The following is a 19,915-nucleotide window of genomic DNA, read 5'->3' on the forward strand; positions in this document are numbered from 1 at the left end:
GAGAAGTGAGGTTGCAGGGAACCAGACAGAGGTCCTTCTCAGTGATGGCGCCCGCCCTGTGGAACGCCCTCCCAGCAGATGTCAAATAGAAGAAAAATTACCAGACCTTTAGAAGACATCTGAAGGCAGCCCTGTTTAGGGAAGTTTTTAATGTCTGATGTTTTATTGTATTTTAATACAACCCCCAGATGGGCAGGGTATAAATAATAAATAATAAATGTTGTGCATGTGAGAATTTCTAGTTTGGAAAAAAGGCAGATAAGAGGTAACAGGATAAAAATTGGTAAAACTATGAATGGTAAAGAGAAAGTGGATAGAGAACAGCTTTTCTGCCTCTCTCCTAAAACTAGAACGCCTGGTATCCAATTAAATCGAATGTTGAAAGACCCACGGCAGGCAAAGGCAAGTGTTGTTGCTGAAGGCACGGCTCATTAATTTCGATTTATTGCCTCTGTTGCTTGCCTGCTACTTCTCGTAACTTGGGCGTCCAGAAATGTCATGTCTTGTGTGGTTATGCCATGGGAACATAGACAGAGCCCCAGTGCAAATATCTGGTCAGAGGTCTCAATAGCGAAGCAGAAGAAGAAAACCACCACAAAGCCAGCAACAGCACAAAGTACTGTGTTGTTCCTCCAACACAAGGAACAAGGAAATGACATCTTGATTCTCATTATCCCTGGGCTGTGGTGGTTGGGCTGCCAAGGGTTACTAGAAAAAAGGCTATGCAATCAAATCAAATTAATGAATTGAACCCCAACCTTTCTCCCTGGGCTAATGACCACCTGACACCTTCACTTATCATCTGTCAGGTTCATGAAAAGACACCCAATGGCTCATCACCCAACCCTGTTTGCTTTGTGGTCAGTTGTGTAGGGTTTGTTGGCTTCACCTTTGTCTCCCTTCTGCATTGTCCTCTTCCTATAAATATGTCCAGGGGTGGACAGCACCTACACAGGCTGCAAGAATCGCCCTTGACTCCAGATCAGCCACAGCAAGACAGTAGGAGAGAAGGACACAGGTGAGATCCATCTACCTCTTTGCCGTTGCAACCCTCAAAACAGTCTTGCGTTTCCTAGCAGAGAAACGGTTCGAGAAAACAGGTCAGCAGCGCCACAGACCCTGGGGAGAAAGGTTTTCTCCACTGGCCTAGAATGTATTTTACTGGAAGGAAGAGGAAGCCAATAAGGGAATGGGCACCCCTTCTGGGCCAGCAGGAACGGGGCAGGACTGGGAATGTAAGATGGCAACTATTTTCATTGCAACCTGCATTCCTTGCAAGCAGACCTGTTTCCATTCTGCTGCAGTTCCGTCTCAGTTTTTGTCGTTCCTCTCACCGTCCACTGTTTAACGTCAGCTGTGTAACTATTTATGCAACTTACATCCATGCCAATGTAAAGGAAACATCAAAACAATGTAAAAGGAAAAAAGGAAAACCTCACAAACATTGTTTCATATTGTTTGTGAGCTTAAAAAAAAATTACTGTGATGTGAACTAATATCAATCACATTTGCTTACTGGTTGCTGTTGCTGACCACAGACCATCTCAGGAGTGGCAGCAATTTCCGATTCCTTTTCTGTATTGGGCAGAGTTCTCCGGCATCACTGGGCAGGGCTTGGGGTGGCAAAAAAAAGGTTGAAACACAAAGACTGAATCCCTGCAAGCAGGGGGGGAGGAAGGGGGCGGTGGGGGCATTCCGCCCCGGATGTCACCACTGAGGGGGGTGACAAAATGGCATGTGGCACTCACCGGAGGGCTTTCAGCGCGCCTGAGCCACGCATCTCTCCTGGGAGTGGCACGGTGGCTTGGGCACCCACGGGCTCCATGCTGCCCCAAACGGTCCGCCAGCTGCCTCCCCCTCAACTGTAAGGCTGCTGAATGGGAGGAGGCAGGCAGAAACCTGATAGGTTTCTATTTATTGCCACTGTGCAGTGCTTGGAGTCACAAGGCTCTGTTTACATTCCAGAGACTCCAGGCTACTGGAAGTCTCACATGAGACGGATGTTTATATTACTTGTTTCCTGTTCATTTGTTCCCGTTGCCTCTCTGCTCTCACAGAGAGAGGATGTATTTTTCTTTTCTGTCTGAGTAGTTAGAAAATAAAACTCTTAGCATGTAGCTCATATTTCTCGTCCTTCCACATGCTGCTGTATACTCTGCGTAATGGGGAAACATGCCTGGAGCCTCATCAAAGGCTCAGGTCGTTAATCAACGTCGGAGGACTCGACCGGAGGAATAGCTTGGCCGAACGCAAGTCCGACAGATTCCTCGGAGGCCCCATGGAGCATCCTGCCCTGGCTTGCCCAGTCCCATGGGCCGCTGGCCCCGCCTCTGGGCGCAGGGCATGCGGACCCCCCCCCAGGTGCCCAATCGGCTTGCTCTGCCTCTGCCTGCAAAGGCTTGTATGAGCCCCATAAGCTCCTTGCAGAGCCAAGGCTCAGGGTAAGCCGACCATTTTGGGCTGTTCCACTGAGGAGAAAGACGCATAACTGTGGCTGCTCCCCCTTCTCTGGAAACACAAGAAGTGGTTGTTGTTCCCCAGGTCTCTCTCTGTCCCCTGAAAGGTAGAAAAGAGAGGCAGAAAGGGGAGGAAAGAGGCAGTCCATATATTAGCAAAGGCGGGAATTAATTTTAGGTGTTCCAGAAGCAGAAACCAAACTGGGTGACTTTTCCCAGTAGATGTTCTCTCGTGGAATAAAGTGCCATATTCAGGGGGTGTAAAAGCCTCTTCTTCCAGTTTAGGGTCCTGGTGTTCAAAATGGTATTGCCCCCAAAAGCACCTGGAGATTTTTCTTACAAACCGCAACACAGCTAACTTTGCTTTTCGTATGACTTGGAAAATATTGAACCTGGCTGCTGTGCTGCAGCAATATTTGATGATGTCAAAGCAGATGAGATAGTTTGGGTCTTATAAGCAACTTAGCATTGCCTGTTTTTTGAATTTTGAATGATCACAAGCTCAAAGCCCAAAAAATACACACACACCCTGTGCCACACAATGGACCCATCATTTCTGGAAATGCCATGCCCTTAGCTGGGATGAATGTTGTTGACACTTTCTTTTCCCAGGAGAACCAGAAGATGGGGCAAGTGGTCTACCTTGGACTCTGCCTGTTGGGCTGCCTGATCCTGAACTCTTTGGCAGAAGGTGAGCATTAGTAGAAGGGGAAGAAGTGTTGGTGCTGACCTTTAATGCCCTAAGCAGCCTCGGTCCTGTATACCTGAAGGAGCGTCTCCACCCCCATCGTTCCGCCCAGACACTGAGGTCCAGCGTCGAGGGCCTTCTGGCGGTTCGTTCACTGTGAGAAGCCAAGTTACAGGGAACCAGACAGAGGGCCTTCTCAGTGGTGGCGCCCGCCCTGTGGAACGCCCTCCCACCAGATGTCAAAGAGAAAAATAACTACCAGACTTTTAGAAGACATCTGAAGGAAGCCCTGTTCCAGGAATCTTTTAATGTTTGGTGATTTATTGTACTTTAATTTTTTTTGGAAGCCACCCAGAGTGGCTGGGGAAATCCAGCCAGATGGGCGGGGTATAAATTATTATTATTATTATTATTATTATTATTATTATTATTATCCATTGCAATTTCTCCTTCTGCCTCTACCAAACCAGAGGCTGGGGAAACCACCCAGATGGGCAGGGTATAAATATTATTATTATTATTATTATTATTATTATTATTATTATTATTATTATATCACAGATCAGATGTGGAAAAGCCCCTGCTGGAGCTGCATGGACAACACTGTGCTGCTACCATTTTGGCAATAACGTTTGGGTTCCCATACAGAGGGGTGTGAGCCGGTGGCAGGTCAAGGGGGAAAGTTTAGTTTGGAAAGAGCCAGAAGGAACCTCCCGATTCCTAATGCCAGGGCTTCCTTGAGGGGCTCCATCTTTCAAGGAAAGGGTTGGTGGTCTGCAGCATCTATTCCAGTCTCAATCCAATTCCTCACAGGTGCCGCCAATCGCACCCAGAGCGCTCGCGCTCCCTGCCCTGCAGGAGCCCTCTTCTACAGAAAGTACTGCTACGAGTATTCTAGCTCCAGCCGCTCGTGGGATGATGCCGAGGTAAGTTTCACCAGGGGGAACGAGAAGAAATAAATGAAGAAATGAACAAGTTACTAAGAACTTCACATAGCAAAAGACCAGAAACATACCTTTTGGGAATACTGAATATCTGAAGGCAGCCCTGTTTAGGGAAGCTTTTAATGTTTAATAGGTTATTGTATTTTAGTGTTTTGTTGGAAGCTGCCCAGAGTGGCTGGGGAAACCCAGGCAGATGGGTGGGGTATAAATAAATTGTTGTTGTTGTTGTTGTTGTTGTTGTTGTTGTTGTTGTGATATTTCTAGAGAAAATACTAAATTCTTTTTGTAAACGACCTCAGTGGTGAGAATCCTGGTGGCTGAGTACTGGAAGGGTAACCAGGTACTGACCAAAGAGGAATGGTTATGTAAATTATGTGAATATTTGGAACTGGCCAAATTGACGGACATAATAAGACTAAAGCCAGTGATTACAGTCAAGAAGGAACAGAAGTGCTTGAATGATTATTTAGAAAGACAAGGTTCTAATGTAAAATTTTGGCTGTGTCTAGAATGACCTCGTGAATGGAAAAGGGGAAAATAATACAGATTGTTAACGGGGAAATCTGAGGGCTCCCTTGGACAAAAAACAAAACCAAAACAAGGACACCAGCCAGAAATACCAGAGCAAAACAGCAGCCAGTAGGCTTGGTCTTTATTGAAGACTGTCACGACAGGACTCCCACCTGCTCCAAGGTGGAACAAGATGGAAGCTCCAAACCAAAGAGCCCCCAAACTTTTATTAGCTGCTAATCCCCATGTTACACCCCCCCCAAACTGCATCACTAATACATCATGTTTACATCATGAAAAGGGAGGTCTGGTGGCTGTAATCTGAGCACCCTGGACCCTGCCCCATGGTTCCCCTTGCCTCCACCAAATACCCATCAAGTGTAACAAAAGAGATCTTTACATTTCCCTGTTTTCCAGCCAAGTTAATCACACCCTTTTGTCTTCCTCTGGGTTTCTTATTTCTGGAATGGCTACCTGTCTGGCACTCAGGTATCAGGAGGCCAGGGATTATCACTCAGGCAGAGGGGCTGTGAGTAGCTGAGCTCACATGTCTATATGAATTTCTGAAGTTTTCCCAGTGAGCCAGTACACAGAGACATTTATCACTCAATTCTTACATTTGGTATTGTGCAGCAGAGGCCCTTTGAATAGATAGGAAGAAACTGTGATGAAGTGTTTTGTGGGGACAAATCACAAAAGTCACAAAAGTGATTGTGCTGCTTTTGGCAGTGGGCTGCATGTGCATGATATCTGCTGGAGGGGCAACAGCCCCACCACCTATACATAAATTCCTGCAACAGATAAAATATAATATGTGAAAGAAAGTGTTGTGAGAGTGATGGGAGTCTATTACTATTATTATTTTGTAAAATAGTGTTTATTGTATTGTATTTCTTTATTCTTTTACTGTCTACTTTTCTTTTCTTTTCTTCTTCTTTTTCTGCTTTATTTTCCCCCTTTATATTATTCGTTATGTATGGTTTGGTATTGATGTATTTACTTTGCAATAATAATAAAAAAGAGATGAGAGAGAGAGAGAGAGAGAGAGAGAGAGAGAGAGAGAGGAGCAAGGGCCGACTCCTTGGGAATCCTGGCTCTGGGCAGCATCTCACTGGTTTCCCCCTTTCTTCTCCCTGCAGGTCAGCTGCCAGAGGAGACATGGGTCCCAGCTGGCCTCCATTCTTTCTGCAAGGGAAGCAAATGTGGTTTACAGTTACCTGCGACAATATGGCTCCAGCAACGTCTGGATCGGCCTGGTAGCTGACCGTGGTAGCTACCACGTGGTAGGTGCCTTTAGGACTCTCTGAAGATGCTGACTGTACGAGCCCCTCAGCTCCCTTGAGGTCCTTCAGATGTAGCTCACCGGCTCTCACTTCCCTCTGAAGCCACTTCCTTCCCCAAACGTCAAACCTTGAAGTCCTCATTTGGAGATGGGACTATTTCTCGGAGTGGCTCTGTGGGAGGTTCTGGAACTCCAGCTCCAGATCCTCGTTGTCTTTCCTCCTTCCCAACTCTCATTGCACTATCTATAATGTCACAGATTCTGTGACATCTCCCCACCACTGTACAAATTGTCAGTCCCCTTTTATCTTTATGGCTCCAGCCGCTGGAGACTCCAACCAACTTATTGGCTTTGTCAGTTGTGCTGATTCCCCAGCTGTGTCCTCTCTGGGGATGTGGGGAGCAATGGGCTTGCATTACCCTTTTATCACAAGACCTTCCTTTCTCCTTCTCTCTCTCCAGAATATGATCTGGGAATGGAGCGATGGATCTGTCTTCTCTCAACCCCTCTGGGACGGCAGGAGCATCAGCCACTCAATCTCTTCAAGTGAATGTGTCTCTCTTTCTTATTCAGGTATGCAGGAAGAGAGACTGGGGAAGGAGGAGGAAACCCCATTCCGTTCAAGGAATTGAGGGAAACTAAAACAAATCCTTCCTCAGACACTCTGGATGTTGCAATGCAGTTCTCCAACCAAGTGTGTGCAAAAACACATATATTTGGGTAAAGGTAAAGGTAAAGGACCCCTGACAGTTAAGTCCAGTTGCGAATGACTCTGGGGTTGCGGCACTCATCTCGCTTTACTGGTCGAGGGAGCTGGCGTACAGCTTCTGGGTCATGTGGCCTTAAAATGCTGATGAATGTTCAGGAGGAGCTAAATAATCAAACCCACCAAGAATCACAAACTGATGTGGAAATATAGAACTCAAGAATGGGAAAATGGGAAACTGGCAAAAAATGAAAAGGACAGAGTTACTTATTCCTGTGCAGAAAGGGCTTGGCAACAAAAATGAGGACAGGAAGAGATGGGGCTCCAGAGAGAGAACCCCACTAGTTTCCTCTTTATACTTGGCACTTTGTATCACCTGGGCTGCATTTTTGTTTTTGAATGTTACCTCCACTGGGGTCAGTGGGCAAAGTCTAGAGTGGTTCTTTGGCCCAGAGTTGGGCACAGGGAACTCTGCCCCATGGAAAAAGTTGGAACTTAATTTAAATGCAGAATTCAGCTTTTTGATAGGTGGCTTCAGTGAAGTTTCATTCATGCAGGCATGGGGAATGCTAGAAAACATCTCAAACATCACAAAGATCTCACAAACCAAGGGTTCTGTATGACACACACACACACACACACACACACACACACACACACACCCTACTGGCAAAAGCAGAATGGCTTGTTCAAAAGACTTCTGCTTACGTATTTATCAAATCTCTTCGTTGCTTTTCCTCGTAATTGTCTCCCTCTCCAAAACAGGGAAGGAAATACTTTATTTACTCAAAAGGAAATCTACATTCTCTCCCAATTTCTGGACACTCCCTAACATTCTCTCTCAACCTTCTGCCCTGCAGGTTCCCAGAAATGGATCCAGCGTTCCTGTACGACTACCTTGCCATACCTTTGCAAATACAAGGCCACCTATTAGGCCTGAAACCCTGGGCCTGAGAGGAACACCCACAGACCTCCAGCTTCCCAACAGGTCCAAGGCCAGCCCGCTTTCTTAACTACTCTGTCCACCTGCAGGAAATCTATTCCCTCCCCTCCTCTATTGGCCTGGAGCAGAAAAAACATGAGGGGCTTCCCCAAATAAATCCAGTTTGGACTCTTGATTCCACTAAGACCTAGCCAAATCCAGAGCTGTGAGCAACAGTACATCCCCCCCAACTGGGAAGTTTGCCCCATGAGATATGAAACCTGTCTCCCTTTTCTGCAAAGAGATGAGATGCTTTTGTGGACTGGTTAGCTGAGTAAACGAAGCTTTCCTTCTGCTTTGCAAAGTGATGGGGCCAAATTTGGAACCCCCTTTCCCAGACCACATCATGGAAATGCAAACCTTTGCAAGCTGTCTCCTCTCTCTCTCTCTCTCTCTCTCTCTCTCTCTCTGGCCAGCTCCTGTCTTCCTCCGTAGTGACAATAAACCTCTTTCTGTGCATGCAATTCTGCGTTCATGTCCTCTGTCTTCTTGAAATAGTTGTTTATTGTGACATTCAGATCCCACCTTCCCCCCCCTCCAAAGGTCCATGCGGCAGGCATGGTTCTCCCTCAACCCCATTCCATCCTCACTACAGCCCTGTGAGGTAGGCCAAGCTGAAAGATCACGATTGGTCCAAGATCACCCAGCAGGAGCATCGTTGCTGTGTGAGGATTCGAACCCTCATCTCCCAGGTCCTATGAGTGCAAGAGCCAGAATGCAACACAGACACAAGCCATTGGGGTGGGGGAGGTGATGCCAGCCTAAGGATACCAACACAAGAACCTGGGGTCCTGCCTTTGCTACTTCTGTAGGGATCCCCAACCAGCCATCAATACATTTTAATGTATTCTTAATCTTTGTTGGAAGCCGCCCCGAGTGGCTGGGGAAACCCAGCCAGATGGGTGGGGTACAAATAATAAATTATAATTATTATCAAACATGCCCTCCTAAGATTCATGGTTTGGGAGGACTTCAGTCTGAGGAAAAGAGGCACTCCAGCAACAACAAAATTCCTTCCACACCAGCCTAGTTGCTCCAAGCTCAGTCTAGCTATGTGGTGGCCAACCTATGGCACGCATGCCAGAGTGGGCACTCAGAGCCCTCTCTGTGGGCACGCTAGCCATCTCCCCTGCAGTGCCATTCCTGGGTGGCTACAAAGTGGGCTCGCCCCCTCACGCCTCTCTGGGTGGGAATTGCCGCCCACATAATTGTCAGGTGCAGTTCCGCGTCTGCCAATCAGCTGATTTCCAGCTGTTCCGCTCCAACTCCCCCCCCATTGTGTTTGGTGTGATTGGTCAGTGCCGCTATCAGGAGATAGTAAGCAACGTTAGTGCATGCGTTAGTTGGCTGCGTCAAGGACTTTTCTGTAATACAGTGGTACCTCGGGTTACAGACGCTTCAGGTTACAGACTCCGCTAACCCAGAAATAGTTGTTGTTTAGTCGTTTAGTCGTGTCCGTCTCTTCGTGACCCCCTGGACCAGAGCATGCCAGGTACTCCTGTCTTCCACCGCCTCCCGCAGTTTGGTCAAACTCAGGCTGGTAGCTTCGTATCGTAGTAAGAAATGACGAAGTTGTCCGTGGCGACCCAGCGCCATCCATTGAGTCCACAGTGTACGCACACCAAATCACAAGTTGAATGACTTTATTCCAGTGGTGTCCAAACTTTTTTCAAAGAGGGCCAGATCTGATGAAGTGAAGGGCTGTGAGGGCCAACCAAAGTTGTTGACCTTTTTTAGGATTTCCCCCGCAAAATAAACTGCCACAGAGACCGGATTACTTTATTCCTTGCATGGGGGGGGGGAGCCTCTGCCCGCAAACAGATCAACAGCTGCCCTTGCTTTCTCACTGGCCTCATTGTGTTACCTCTGACGGGAGACACAAGGGATGAATTTTACCTGGATGTCTCGTCTCTGTGTGTGTGTGTGTGTGTGCAAAAGTCAGAGCCCCATTTCCCCCCGTAATACAGGAGTCACAGAGTCCAAGCCGCTGCTCCTTGTGCACCAGTACCTAAAACACGGACGGATCTAATCTCGCGGCGTGGGGTGGGGGAGGGAAGGATTTTGCAATGTAAACATTTTGGGGTGCGAGACCCCACTTTGCGAGTGGATTGCCGGGATCAGCCCCTCCCCCATCTCCTGATCCACAGACGGAAGAGGGAAGGGGGAAAACCTTCCTGTCTCTCCCCCCAATTCCTCCCCTCCCCTCCCGGCACATCCTTCTCTCACCCCACCCCCCACAACCCCAAATCCCGCCCCCATCCGTTGCACCCATTTCTTCTCCTCCTCTTCCTCCTCCTCACCATTCGGCTTCTGTTCCGGGAATAAGGGGGGGGGGTGAGCTCCCTAACAAACGGCCTGCTTCTCCCAGAAGTGGAGCTTCTACGCCGGATTGCTGCTCTGCCCGAAGATCTAGGGGCGCGCTCTTTTGGAAAGGGGAGGCGGGGCGTCATGGGAGGGGACCCCCTCCCCCACGTCGACGTTGCAGGTGTAGCAGGAACCCCCCCCCACCCCAATCATTCTGTTTGTATAAACTTCACACACACACACACACACACGCCACATTTCTGTTATAAATTCATAGAAAATCAACCATACATTGGATTTGCACTGTTCCACTTTTATTTTACTCCATGAAGGAAGGACTACAAAATGGGGCAGGTTTGATACAGGGCAGCCATAATCCCTTCAGCATCCCAGCACATACACAGGTGCCCTGCCCAGTTGCTATGCCAACCCTGATGGTCCCAGACAGAAGACAATCAAGATCACAAAGAACTTGCATATGGGAGTGGATTCAGCATGGACTGAAACAAAGGACACTGATCAGATCTTCCCTCAGGGGGCAGGAAACTGCAAACTCCCCTTTGTCTCCTGGAAGTTCCTGGAAGTGACTCAGGGGGAGGGGGGAAAGGAGGAACCAGCCAGGTGACAAGACACTCAGGTTACCACCAACTCCTCCCTCAACCCCTCCTTTCTGTAATGTATGCATGATGTTACCACCACAACTCCTCCCTCAACCCCTCCTTTCTGTAATGTATGGATGATGTTTCTGGGGGTGGGCTAGACCTAGAGGAGGGGAATTTCAAAAGTTTTTATAAGACCTTGCACACTATTCTTCTGGGTCTTTCCTCTCTCCTGCACGTGAGGGGAATACCCTGTTGCAACAGTTCAATAAAGGCCAAGCCTACAGGCTGCTGTTTTGCTCCAAGTTATCCTGGTTGGTGTCTTTGTTTTGTCCAAGGGAGCCCTCGGATTTTTCCTGTAACACAGGAAAGGAAAGGAGAATCGGGAGCGAGGACAAAGAGGTAAAGGGGTCGCGGGGGGAGGGGAGAAAAGGATCCAGAGACCCCCGCCAGCTCCCCCAAGCGCCTTCCGTGGGGCCTGGATCCCTGTGCGCGTGCTGCGAAGGGGGCTTTCCTTGGCCCCTTAGGCGCCTTGGCAGCGGCGGACATGGGGCACCGACGCAGGGGGTCCCCACGAGGGGCCCCTTGCCCCGTTTCCCCGCGCAGGCATCCCTGGGGCCCTGTAGGCTCCGCACGAATAAAGGCGGGCCATGAAAGGGTTAACGGGCGTGAGGGACGCCTGGATAGAGACCCCCCCCCCCGTCCCTAATCTGTGTGTCTTGGGGTGGCCCCTCAGGATGGAAAGATGGAGGGTGAGGGGTGAGCCGCGCCAAAGGGGGCCTCTGGGTGCAGGGGAGACTCTGGGACAGAGGGAGGGAGTGAAGTGGGGAGGGGGAGCATCCCTGGGGCAGGGAAGGGCAGCATTGGGGGGGGATAAGAAACCGTCTTTGGGGAGACTTCTCCATGGTGGCACCTGCGGGGATTCTCTGGAGGGGCCGCCTTGGCTTCTCCCTCCCACCCCTTCAAGGCTACCAGAGAGGGATCCCTGGAAAGTGGGGGGGGGGGGTCGTGTCCCCCCACCCCTCCTTCCTGCAACCTCCATCCTCTTCCCATCCCATAAGCCCCTTCCCTGTCCAGGAAGAGGGGAGGGGGGAGGCCTTCTCAGAAGCAGCTCTTCGTTTCCGCAATCCCACCCAGGAAAGCAGCCAGAAACCTTTTCCTCTCTCTCAGGCTTCCATCTTTAAGTTTCTCTTCCACTGCCTGGTTCCAGTACAAAGAAAAGACAGTAAAACATCAGACATTAAAAACCTCCCGAAATAGGGCTGCCTTCAGCTGTCTTCTAAATGTCAGAATGTTGCCCACTTCCTCGCCCTCTGCCTGGTTCCCTATAACTTCGCTTCTTGCAGGAGGGGAATCAGCAGAAGATCTTCGAAGGAGCACCTCCCTGTCCAGACTGAGAGATTTGGGCGGAGATGCTCCTTCAGGTCTACAGGGTCGAGGCTGTTGAGGGCTTTAGGTTGCGGATCTTGCTCCTCCATAATGATCTATTTCAGCAAATAAATTTATTACTGAAGGCAAAGAAGCAAAACAGGATAAAAAAGTAGCAAAAACTTAACTTACATAAAACCCTAACTTAGCATACCAAAACAGCACTCAAGTAAGAATCACACAAGCAGAGTAGAGAAATAGCAGACTAGGAAGTGGGAGCAGGCGCATTTCAATACTGTAATTTATAAACAATTCAATGTCAGAGTAACCTTGGGACTGGATAACAAGCCTGGCTCACTCCAGTTTAAACCAGCTTCATCTGGTTCCCCAAAATAAGAAAGGTTCTTCATAACCTCATAGCAACTTATCCCACCACCAGCTCTCAGCAGAAAGGAAACTGTCGAGTTTCAGGAAGCCTGCATTAGATCAATACTTTTTTTTGCCTGGAAAATGCAACCATGACACTTAAAGGTCAGCACCAACAGTTTGAATTGTGCTTGGAAATGTGCTGGGAGCCAGGGAAGGTCCTTTAGGGGCAGTGATATGTGGTCTTGGCGGCTGCTCCCATTCAGTAGCACTTTCTGGGTCACCTTCAAAGGTAGCCCCATGTAGACCACATAGCAGTAGTCCAAGCCGGAAATAACCAGAGCATGCACCACTCTGGCGAGACAGTCTGCAAGGAAGGAGGGTCTCAGCCTGCGTTCCAGATGGAGCTGCTAGACAGCTGCCCTGGACACAGAAGTGATCTGCACCTCCTTGGTCAGCTGTGAGTCCAAAATGACCCCTAGGCTGCACACCTGGTTATTTAGGGGCACAGTTGCCCCATCAGGACCAGGGGGTCCCCCACACCTGCCCATCCCCTTGTTCCCCAGGGACAGTACTTCTGTCTTGTCAGGATTCAAGCTCAATCTGTTAGCCACCATCCATCTTCAAACCACCTCCAGGCACCAACACAGTGCATTCACCACCTTCACTGGTTCTGATTAAAATGAGAAGAAGATCTGTGTATCACCCAAATATTCGTGAACACCCAGCCCAAAACCCCTGATGATCTCTCCCAGCAGCTTCATATAGATATTAAAAGCATGGGGGAGAGGACAGGGCCCTGAGGCACCCAACAAGTGAGAGCCCAGGGGTCTGAACACTCATCCCTCAACACCACTTTGTGGACATGGCCCAGGAGGAAGGAGGGGAACCACTGCATAACCATTTCCCCAGCTCTCCTAGAGGGTCCAGAAGGACACCATGGCCAAATGTCTCCAAAGCCACTGAGAGATCTAGCAGAACCAGGAAACAGCTTTCCCCTCAAACTCTAGCGCATCGGAGACCATCAACCAGCACAACCAGGGCAGTTTCTGTCGCATGATGAGGCCTGAATCCCAATTGGAAGGATAATGGTGGAAGAAGCTTTCCTGCTCCTGCACCCCCAAAAGCTCCAGGCACAAGACTTTCATTAGCTTTGAAGGGGCCATCCAATACTTGGTGGTCTTTTCTTCAAAAGACAAATATTCTGAATACTTTTTAATTGATGTATGATGTAAATAGCGCTTCTGTATTCCTTATTCCATATCGGAGAGACTTTGATACACAGGTCTGAGCTCATCTCTCCCGTTGAAACTGCTGTGTTAGCAGGACTGCCTGGACAGTGTGTTTGGGGGTTCAGGGCTGCCTAGACAACAAGACCCCCTTCTCAGCCTGGCTAATATGTTCCCAAGGAAAGCAGAGCAGTCCGTTAGGCACCAGCTTGGCTGCAGGAGTGGCTGGAAGGAGGTGTGCAGGACAGAATCCAACCCTCTTAGAGACTCCACTCTGGATTTGTATAGGTTTCCCTAAATTGCCTTTTCGTCTCCTGAAAATAACTCACGAGGCAGCAAAGTATTACGACCAGAGATTTCCTTCTCGATGGGCTTCCTTCCCCGGTTGATGAGCTCCATCTGCCCTTCACTTTCCTCTGCAGAATGGGCAGAATCTGCCTTCTTGACTATGGGGTTCACTGATGTTCTCATCCTCTCTATTCACCAGGGTCTGCCTTCACCTGCAGCAGAATTCCCCAACCCACCAAGAATTTGAGACCCAGCAGCTATCCTCACCTGGTTTAGCCGGCCGGTTGAGGCCGTAACTGGGATTGTGGCCCCTGTTGCATGCTGACAGCTTCTGGAAGCCACAGGTGAAAGCTGAGTGGAGGGTGGGGACCAATGGCGGATAGATTACCCCATAGGTTGCATGACATTTTCCCCACCAAAGGTACTACCACTCCCCTAACACCCCATGAGATTGTATGATTATGATCTTTAAGACAGAACAGGAATAAATTCATGTCCCCAGAAATAACACAACTTCAGGCCATTAGTGAATCAATACTACATTTTCAAGGTACTACACTTTCCCCCAAGTACAGTTTACCTATTTGCCTTGAATATCGCCTTTAAAGTGTCATTTTAGGATAGTTCTGTATCAGAAGACGGGAACGAGATCAGACAGCACATTCTTTTAAAAATCATGCTGCTTTATTAACATTGATTGAGGATTATGAAAGTTGCTAATGAATTACTATCATTTGATGACATTGCAACTTCATTTCCTAAAAATTGGGAACATGGGTAGGAGGTGGGGGAATGTAGGAGACGTTGAAATAGGAGAAGGTGCTAATGGAGCTTGATGTGTTCTCTTTCCCTTAGTTCTCTTCCTTGAAACCCAAACAGGATTTCCTTTCCTCCCACTCTGAAGGAGACGGAGAAGACAGTCAAAACTCCAGTGAATGGGGCACCTTTCATTTCATTAGGAATAGACATTAAAATGTGTGAAATGTGGAATATGCTTCATTGAATGAGCACACATAGTTCACATCAACGACCTCCAACAGGGGAGAAACCATTTAAAGGTATGGAGTGCAGAAAGAGCTTTAGTGATAATGGAAAACTTAGAACACATCAACGGACTCACACAGGGGAGAAACCATTTAAATGCCTGGAGTGCGGAAAGTGCTTCAGTCAGACTGGAGACCTTAAATTACACAAGCGGATTCACACAGGGGAGAAATCATATAAATGTATGGAATGTGGAAAGAGCTTTAGTGATAATGGAAAACTTAGAACACATCAACGGATTCATACAGGGGAGAAACCATATAAATGTATGGAGTGTGGAAAGAGCTTCAGTATCAGTGGAAACCTTAGAAGACACCAACGGACTCACACAGGGGAGAAACCATTTAAATGCCTGGAGTGCGGAAAGAGCTTTAGTGAGAATGGAAAACTTAGAACACATCAACGGACTCACACAGGGGAGAAACCATTTAAATGCCTGGAGTGCGGAAAGAGCTTTAGTGAGAATGGAAAACTTAGAAGTCATCAATGGACTCACACAGGGGAGAAACCATTTAAATGCCTGGAGTGCGGAAAGATCTTCAGTAAGAATGGAAACCTTAGAACACATCAACGGAATCACACAGGGGAGAAACCATATAAATGCATGGAGTGCGGAAAGTGCTTCAGTCAGAATGGAGACCTTAGAAAACATCAACAGACTCACACGGGGGAGAAACCATTTAAATGCATGGAGTGCGGAAAGTGCTTCAGTCAGAGTGCACACCTCAATATACATCAACAGATTCACACAGGGGAGAAACCATTTAATTGCCTGGAGTGCGGAAACTGCTTCAGTCAGAATGGAGTCCTTAAATTACACCAGCGGATTCACACAGGAGAGAAACCATTTAAATGTATGACATGCGGAAAGAGCTTCAATCAGAATGGAAATCTTAGAAAACATCAGCAGACACACAGAGGAGAAACTGTTTAAATGTATGGACTGTGGAATGAGCTCCAGTCAGAGTGGAACCCTTGATTTATGTGAACAAACTCACACAAAACACAAACCTTATAAATATCAGGAAAGTAGATAAAGGTTCAGTCCGGGTGGAAATTCTAAATCAACAGATTCACGGACAGGAAGATCCTTTGGAGTTGAAACCCTACAAACCATCAACAGACTCAAAGAGGAGAAGCAGTTTAAATGAAAAGATTGCAAAAAGTGCTTTATTTACAATGGAGTGTTTAAGGAACATCCTGGGACTCTCACATGGAAGAACCCATTTAGATGTATGGAGTGTGGGACGGCTTCCTCTCAGAGTCCACCCTTTTCTTCACAGAAATGAACTCAGGAGGAAATCAGTCTTTAACACATGTTGTGTATGTGAAGTTCTGGTTTTTTATGTGTAAAACTCTATCAAAATAAAATATTGAAGGCAATGTCAAACAATGTGATTATGATCTAAGATGTAAAGTACCTTTTGATAGAGAAGGGGAGAGCAATTGTCTGGATTGTTGGTGGTCAATGAGGATTAGGGCTGGGCGATATATTGTCCAAACTGGTTTCTAGACCACATCATGATAACCTTTCAAAAACAATTGATATGGCAACACACCAAGAATCACAGTGTGTGTTTCCGGGATGCTCATTTGCCTGGAAGCTGCTGGCAGAAAGCTTTGCTTCGTGATGCCCCTGCAGATGCTGAGTTGCTGACTTCCCTCCCAGGTAACAGGAAGCAAAACACACATATCCATTGCCCTGTGTCGTTCCACCCTCTTTCCTCCCTTGCTCCCTTCTGCCGGTTTGTGTGCCTGACTTAGATATCCTGTGTGCTGTATTTGTTTACTGCTGAAACTGCTGTACTCAAGCATGAAAAATTGGTGCATATGTGTGTGACTGGTTTTCGCACCAAACTCTCTCACCCCCACCATGTGTCATCTCCAAACACTGCTTCTTCGCTAGAACCTCTCCCTGTCTCCTACACATTCAGGAGAAAACTTTAAATACTGTAATTTAATGGGAGATTTCCCCCCAAGCCTTATTGCAAGAGAGGGAAGGAGGGGCTGCAGGTACCAGGGCAGTCTCCTGATGGGTCCCATCTTCACTCATGAACCCCATGGGGCAACCCCAGATCTACTGCTTATTCTGGGATTTGGGGAAGATAATACTTTTCCATAGTCCCAGAAGTTATTATTCTTTCTTTCTTTCTTTCTTTTTTTTAAAATAATTTTTTTTATTGCATTTTCCACAAAAAAGAACAAAAAAGCAAATTTTCACAAACATTACAAAAAAGAAAAATTTTCACAAACATTACAAAAGAGAAAAAAAAAGACATAAACAAAAAAAAAAGAGAAAAAAGGAGATTTTAACATAAAAATAAACTCACTTTCCAATTATAACCTTCAAAACCTTATTTTCCTTACTTCCACCCACCTCCCGATCTTGTATTCTATGTAATAATTAGTTCAGCAAGCTCAATCTTTGTTCGTTTTGATTCTTGATCCCTCCCTTTGTGCTCTTATTTAACTCAGTCACTAGAACCCCTTCTTTTCCTTTTCAATGTCCTCAACATTCAAAGATTTTACAGTGTTTTTGTAAATAGACTTTAAACTTCTTCCAGTCCTCTTCCACCTGCTCTTCTCCTTGATCTCGAATTCTGCCGGTCATTTCAGCCAGTTCCATATAGTCTATTACTTGCATCTGCCATTCTTCCAGAGTGGGTAGATCTTGTGTCTTCCAATACTTTGCAATGAGTATTCTTGCTGCTGCTGTAGCGTACATAAAGAAAGTTCTGTCCTTCTTTAGCACCAATTGGCCGACCATGCCCAGAAGAAAGGCCTCTGGTTTCTTCAAGAAGGTATACTTAAATACCTTTTTCAATTCATTATATATCATCTCCCAGAAAGCCTTGATCCTTGGGCACGTCCACCAAAGGTGAAAGAATGTCCCTTCAGTTTCTTTGCATTTCCAACATTTATTATCGGGCAGATGGTAAATTTTTGCAAGTTTGACTGGGGTCATGTACCACCTATATATCATTTTCATAATATTCTCTCTTAAGGCATTACATGCCGTGAATTTCATACCGGTGGTCCACAACTGTTCCCAGTCAACAAACATAATGTTATGACCAACATCTTGTGCCCATTTTATCATAGCAGATTTTACGGTTTCATCCTCAGTATTCCACTTCAACAGCAGGTTATACATTCTCGACAATATCTTAGTATTGGGTTCTAACAATTCTGTTTCCAGCTTTGATTTTTCCACCTGGAAACCAATTTTCCTGTCTAAGTGATAGGCCTCTCTTATTTGAAAATAATGTAACCAGTCTCGCACCTTATCCTTAAGTTTCTCATAGCTTTGCAATTTCACTTTATCTCCCTCCTGCTCCAGAATTTCCCAATATTTTGGCCAGTTAGATTCCATATTAAGCTTTTTTAAGGCCTTTGCTTCCATAGGTGAGAGCCACCTAGGGGTTTTATTTTCCAGTAAATCTTTGTATTTCATCCAGACATTAAACAATGCTTTCCTGACAATATGGTTTTTAAATGTCTTGTACACTTTAGCCTTACCGTACCACAAGTATGCATGCCACCCAAAAATGTTATCATATCCTTCCAAATCTAAAATATCCGTGTTTTCAAGAAGTAGCCAATCCTTCAACCAGCAAAAGGCTGCTGCTTCATAGTATAACTTAAAGTCCGGCAGGGCAAACCCCCCTCTTTCCTTTGCATCAGTAAGAATTTTGTATTTTATTCTGGGCTTTTTGCCCTGCCAGACAAATCTAGAAATTTCTTTTTGCCACTTCTCAAAACAGTCCATTTTATCAATGATTTGTAGCGTCTGAAACAAAAACAACATTCTTGGCAGTACATTCATTTTGATAACAGCAATTCTACCCAGTAAGGAAAGTTTCAAATTTGTCCAAATTTCAAGATCTTTTTTCACTTCTGACCAACACTTCTCATAATTATCTTTAAATAAATTTACATTCTTCGAAGTCAAGTTCACCCCTAGGTATTTCACTTTTTTCACCAATGTTAAACCTGTTTCTTCCTGAAACCTTTCCTTCTCTACTACTGTCAAATTTTTCTCTAAAACCATAGTTTTAGATTTATTCAATTTAAAACCTGCCACCCGACCAAATTCTTGTATTATTTCCAGTGCTCTTTTAGAACTAGGGATTGGCTCCTGTAGTGTCAGTACTAGGTCATCTGCGTAGGCTTTAAGTTTGTAGTGTTTAACTCCGACCTGTATACCCTGAATCTCTTGGTCCCTTCTAATCATGTTCAGCAAGACCTCCAGGACTGAAATAAAAAGCAAAGGGGAAATTGGGCAGCCTTGTCGTGTCCCTTTCTCTATCTTAACTTCTTCCGTAACTGCATTATTCACTATTAATTTCGCCTTCTGTTCTGAATAAATCGCGCCTATACCGTTTCCAAACCTTTCTCCAACCCCCATCCCTTGCAAATTTTTCCTCATAAAACTCCAAGAAATATTGTCAAAGGCTTTCTCCGCATCAATAAATATCAAGACAGCTTTTGTGTTTATATTAACTTGTAGCTTTTCCAAAATGTCAATTAAGTTTCTCGTGTTGTTTGACAATTGTCTACCTGGGAGAAAGCCAGCTTGGTCTTTATGAATCATTGTTGCTAAAACTTTTTTCAATCTTCTAGCTAAAATATCAGCAAAAATTTTATAATCCACATTAAGTAGGGATATGGGGCGGTAGTTCTTTAGTTGTGTCTTTTCTATCTCATTTTTCGGTATAAGCGTGATGTAAGCTTCTTTCCACGACTCCGGCGCTCTTTTCCCTTCCATAATTTCATTGCCAACCTCCAATAGAGGTTGAATTAAATAATCTTTCATGTCTTTGTAGTATTTGGAGGTTAGCCCATGTTATTATTCTTTCTGCCAGAGGACCAGTGTGCATATTATTATCATACTTATTTTACTGATGTTGCTGCTGCTGCTTGTGATGGACTGGCTGGGTGAAAAGGGGGGGAGGCACCAGCTGGGGAACCCCCAAGGGAAGAAGGCTCGGATCCCGGGTCTTGTATGCCCCCTAAGTCTATCAAAACTCCTAGGTCTGTTCAATAAAAGGCTAATTTGGTGTTATGGGGGGGGGGACCCAGGTGCGAGGCTGCTCAGCCACCCAGCTCATCAGGCAGAGCCCGAGGGTCCCTGCGGAATAAAGGAAGG

The 19,915-nt window shown here is 46.4% G+C and overlaps 2 protein-coding genes and 1 long non-coding RNA gene across 5 annotated transcripts in view; 2 read left to right on the plus strand and 1 right to left on the minus strand.

Annotated features, from left to right (window-relative positions):
* The first annotated feature begins 979 nt into the window (after positions 1–979).
* LOC307225255 (regenerating islet-derived protein 3-gamma-like) lies at positions 980–7,988 on the plus strand. The gene is made up of 6 exons (XM_079993168.1): positions 980–1,018; positions 3,069–3,147; positions 3,958–4,070; positions 5,738–5,881; positions 6,342–6,453; positions 7,447–7,988. Exons 2-6 carry the CDS (start codon positions 3,081–3,083, stop codon positions 7,518–7,520), a joined length of 510 nt encoding a protein of 169 aa, XP_079849294.1. The 5' UTR covers positions 980–1,018; positions 3,069–3,080; the 3' UTR covers positions 7,521–7,988.
* A 1,963-nt stretch (positions 7,989–9,951) lies between these two features.
* Positions 9,952–16,164, plus strand: LOC307225165 (uncharacterized protein). Of its 2 annotated transcripts, none has more exons than XM_079992997.1 (4): positions 9,952–10,053; positions 10,839–10,873; positions 13,922–14,066; positions 14,578–16,164. In XM_079992997.1, the coding sequence occupies exon 4, from the start codon at positions 14,726–14,728 to the stop codon at positions 15,698–15,700; it is 975 nt and encodes a 324-aa protein (XP_079849123.1). In that variant the 5' UTR covers positions 9,952–10,053; positions 10,839–10,873; positions 13,922–14,066; positions 14,578–14,725; the 3' UTR covers positions 15,701–16,164. The 2 variants fall into 2 exon arrangements, with proteins under 2 accessions (XP_079849123.1, XP_079849124.1); XM_079992998.1 differs by having other exon boundaries at positions 14,602–16,164.
* LOC307225351 overlaps positions 15,936–19,915 on the minus strand; it is an 81,733-nt gene continuing 77,753 nt past the window's right edge. For both annotated transcript variants that reach the window (XR_013842919.1, XR_013842920.1), the window contains exon 2: positions 15,936–16,295. This is a non-coding gene — a long non-coding RNA (uncharacterized lncRNA). The remainder of the gene's footprint in view (positions 16,296–19,915) is intronic.

Source organism: Podarcis cretensis (assembly GCF_951804945.1).
Source record: "Podarcis cretensis genome assembly, chromosome: 10".
NCBI classification, from domain to species: domain Eukaryota; kingdom Metazoa; phylum Chordata; class Lepidosauria; order Squamata; family Lacertidae; genus Podarcis; species Podarcis cretensis.

What these genes read in the sequence shown, in the direction of transcription:
- LOC307225255 (XM_079993168.1), top strand. Translation starts at nt 3,081, where the DNA reads ATGGGGCAAGTGGTCTACCTTGGACTCTGCCTGTTGGGCTGCCTGATC. An exon ending in CCTGAACTCTTTGGCAGAAG is followed by an intron (nt 3,148 to 3,957) that starts GTGAGCATTAGT and finishes AATTCCTCACAG; the next exon opens with GTGCCGCCAATCGCACCCAG. An exon ending in ACCGTGGTAGCTACCACGTG is followed by an intron (nt 5,882 to 6,341) that starts GTAGGTGCCTTT and finishes CTCTCTCTCCAG; the next exon opens with AATATGATCTGGGAATGGAG.
- LOC307225165 (XM_079992997.1), top strand. Translation starts at nt 14,726, where the DNA reads ATGAGCACACATAGTTCACATCAACGACCTCCAACAGGGGAGAAACCA.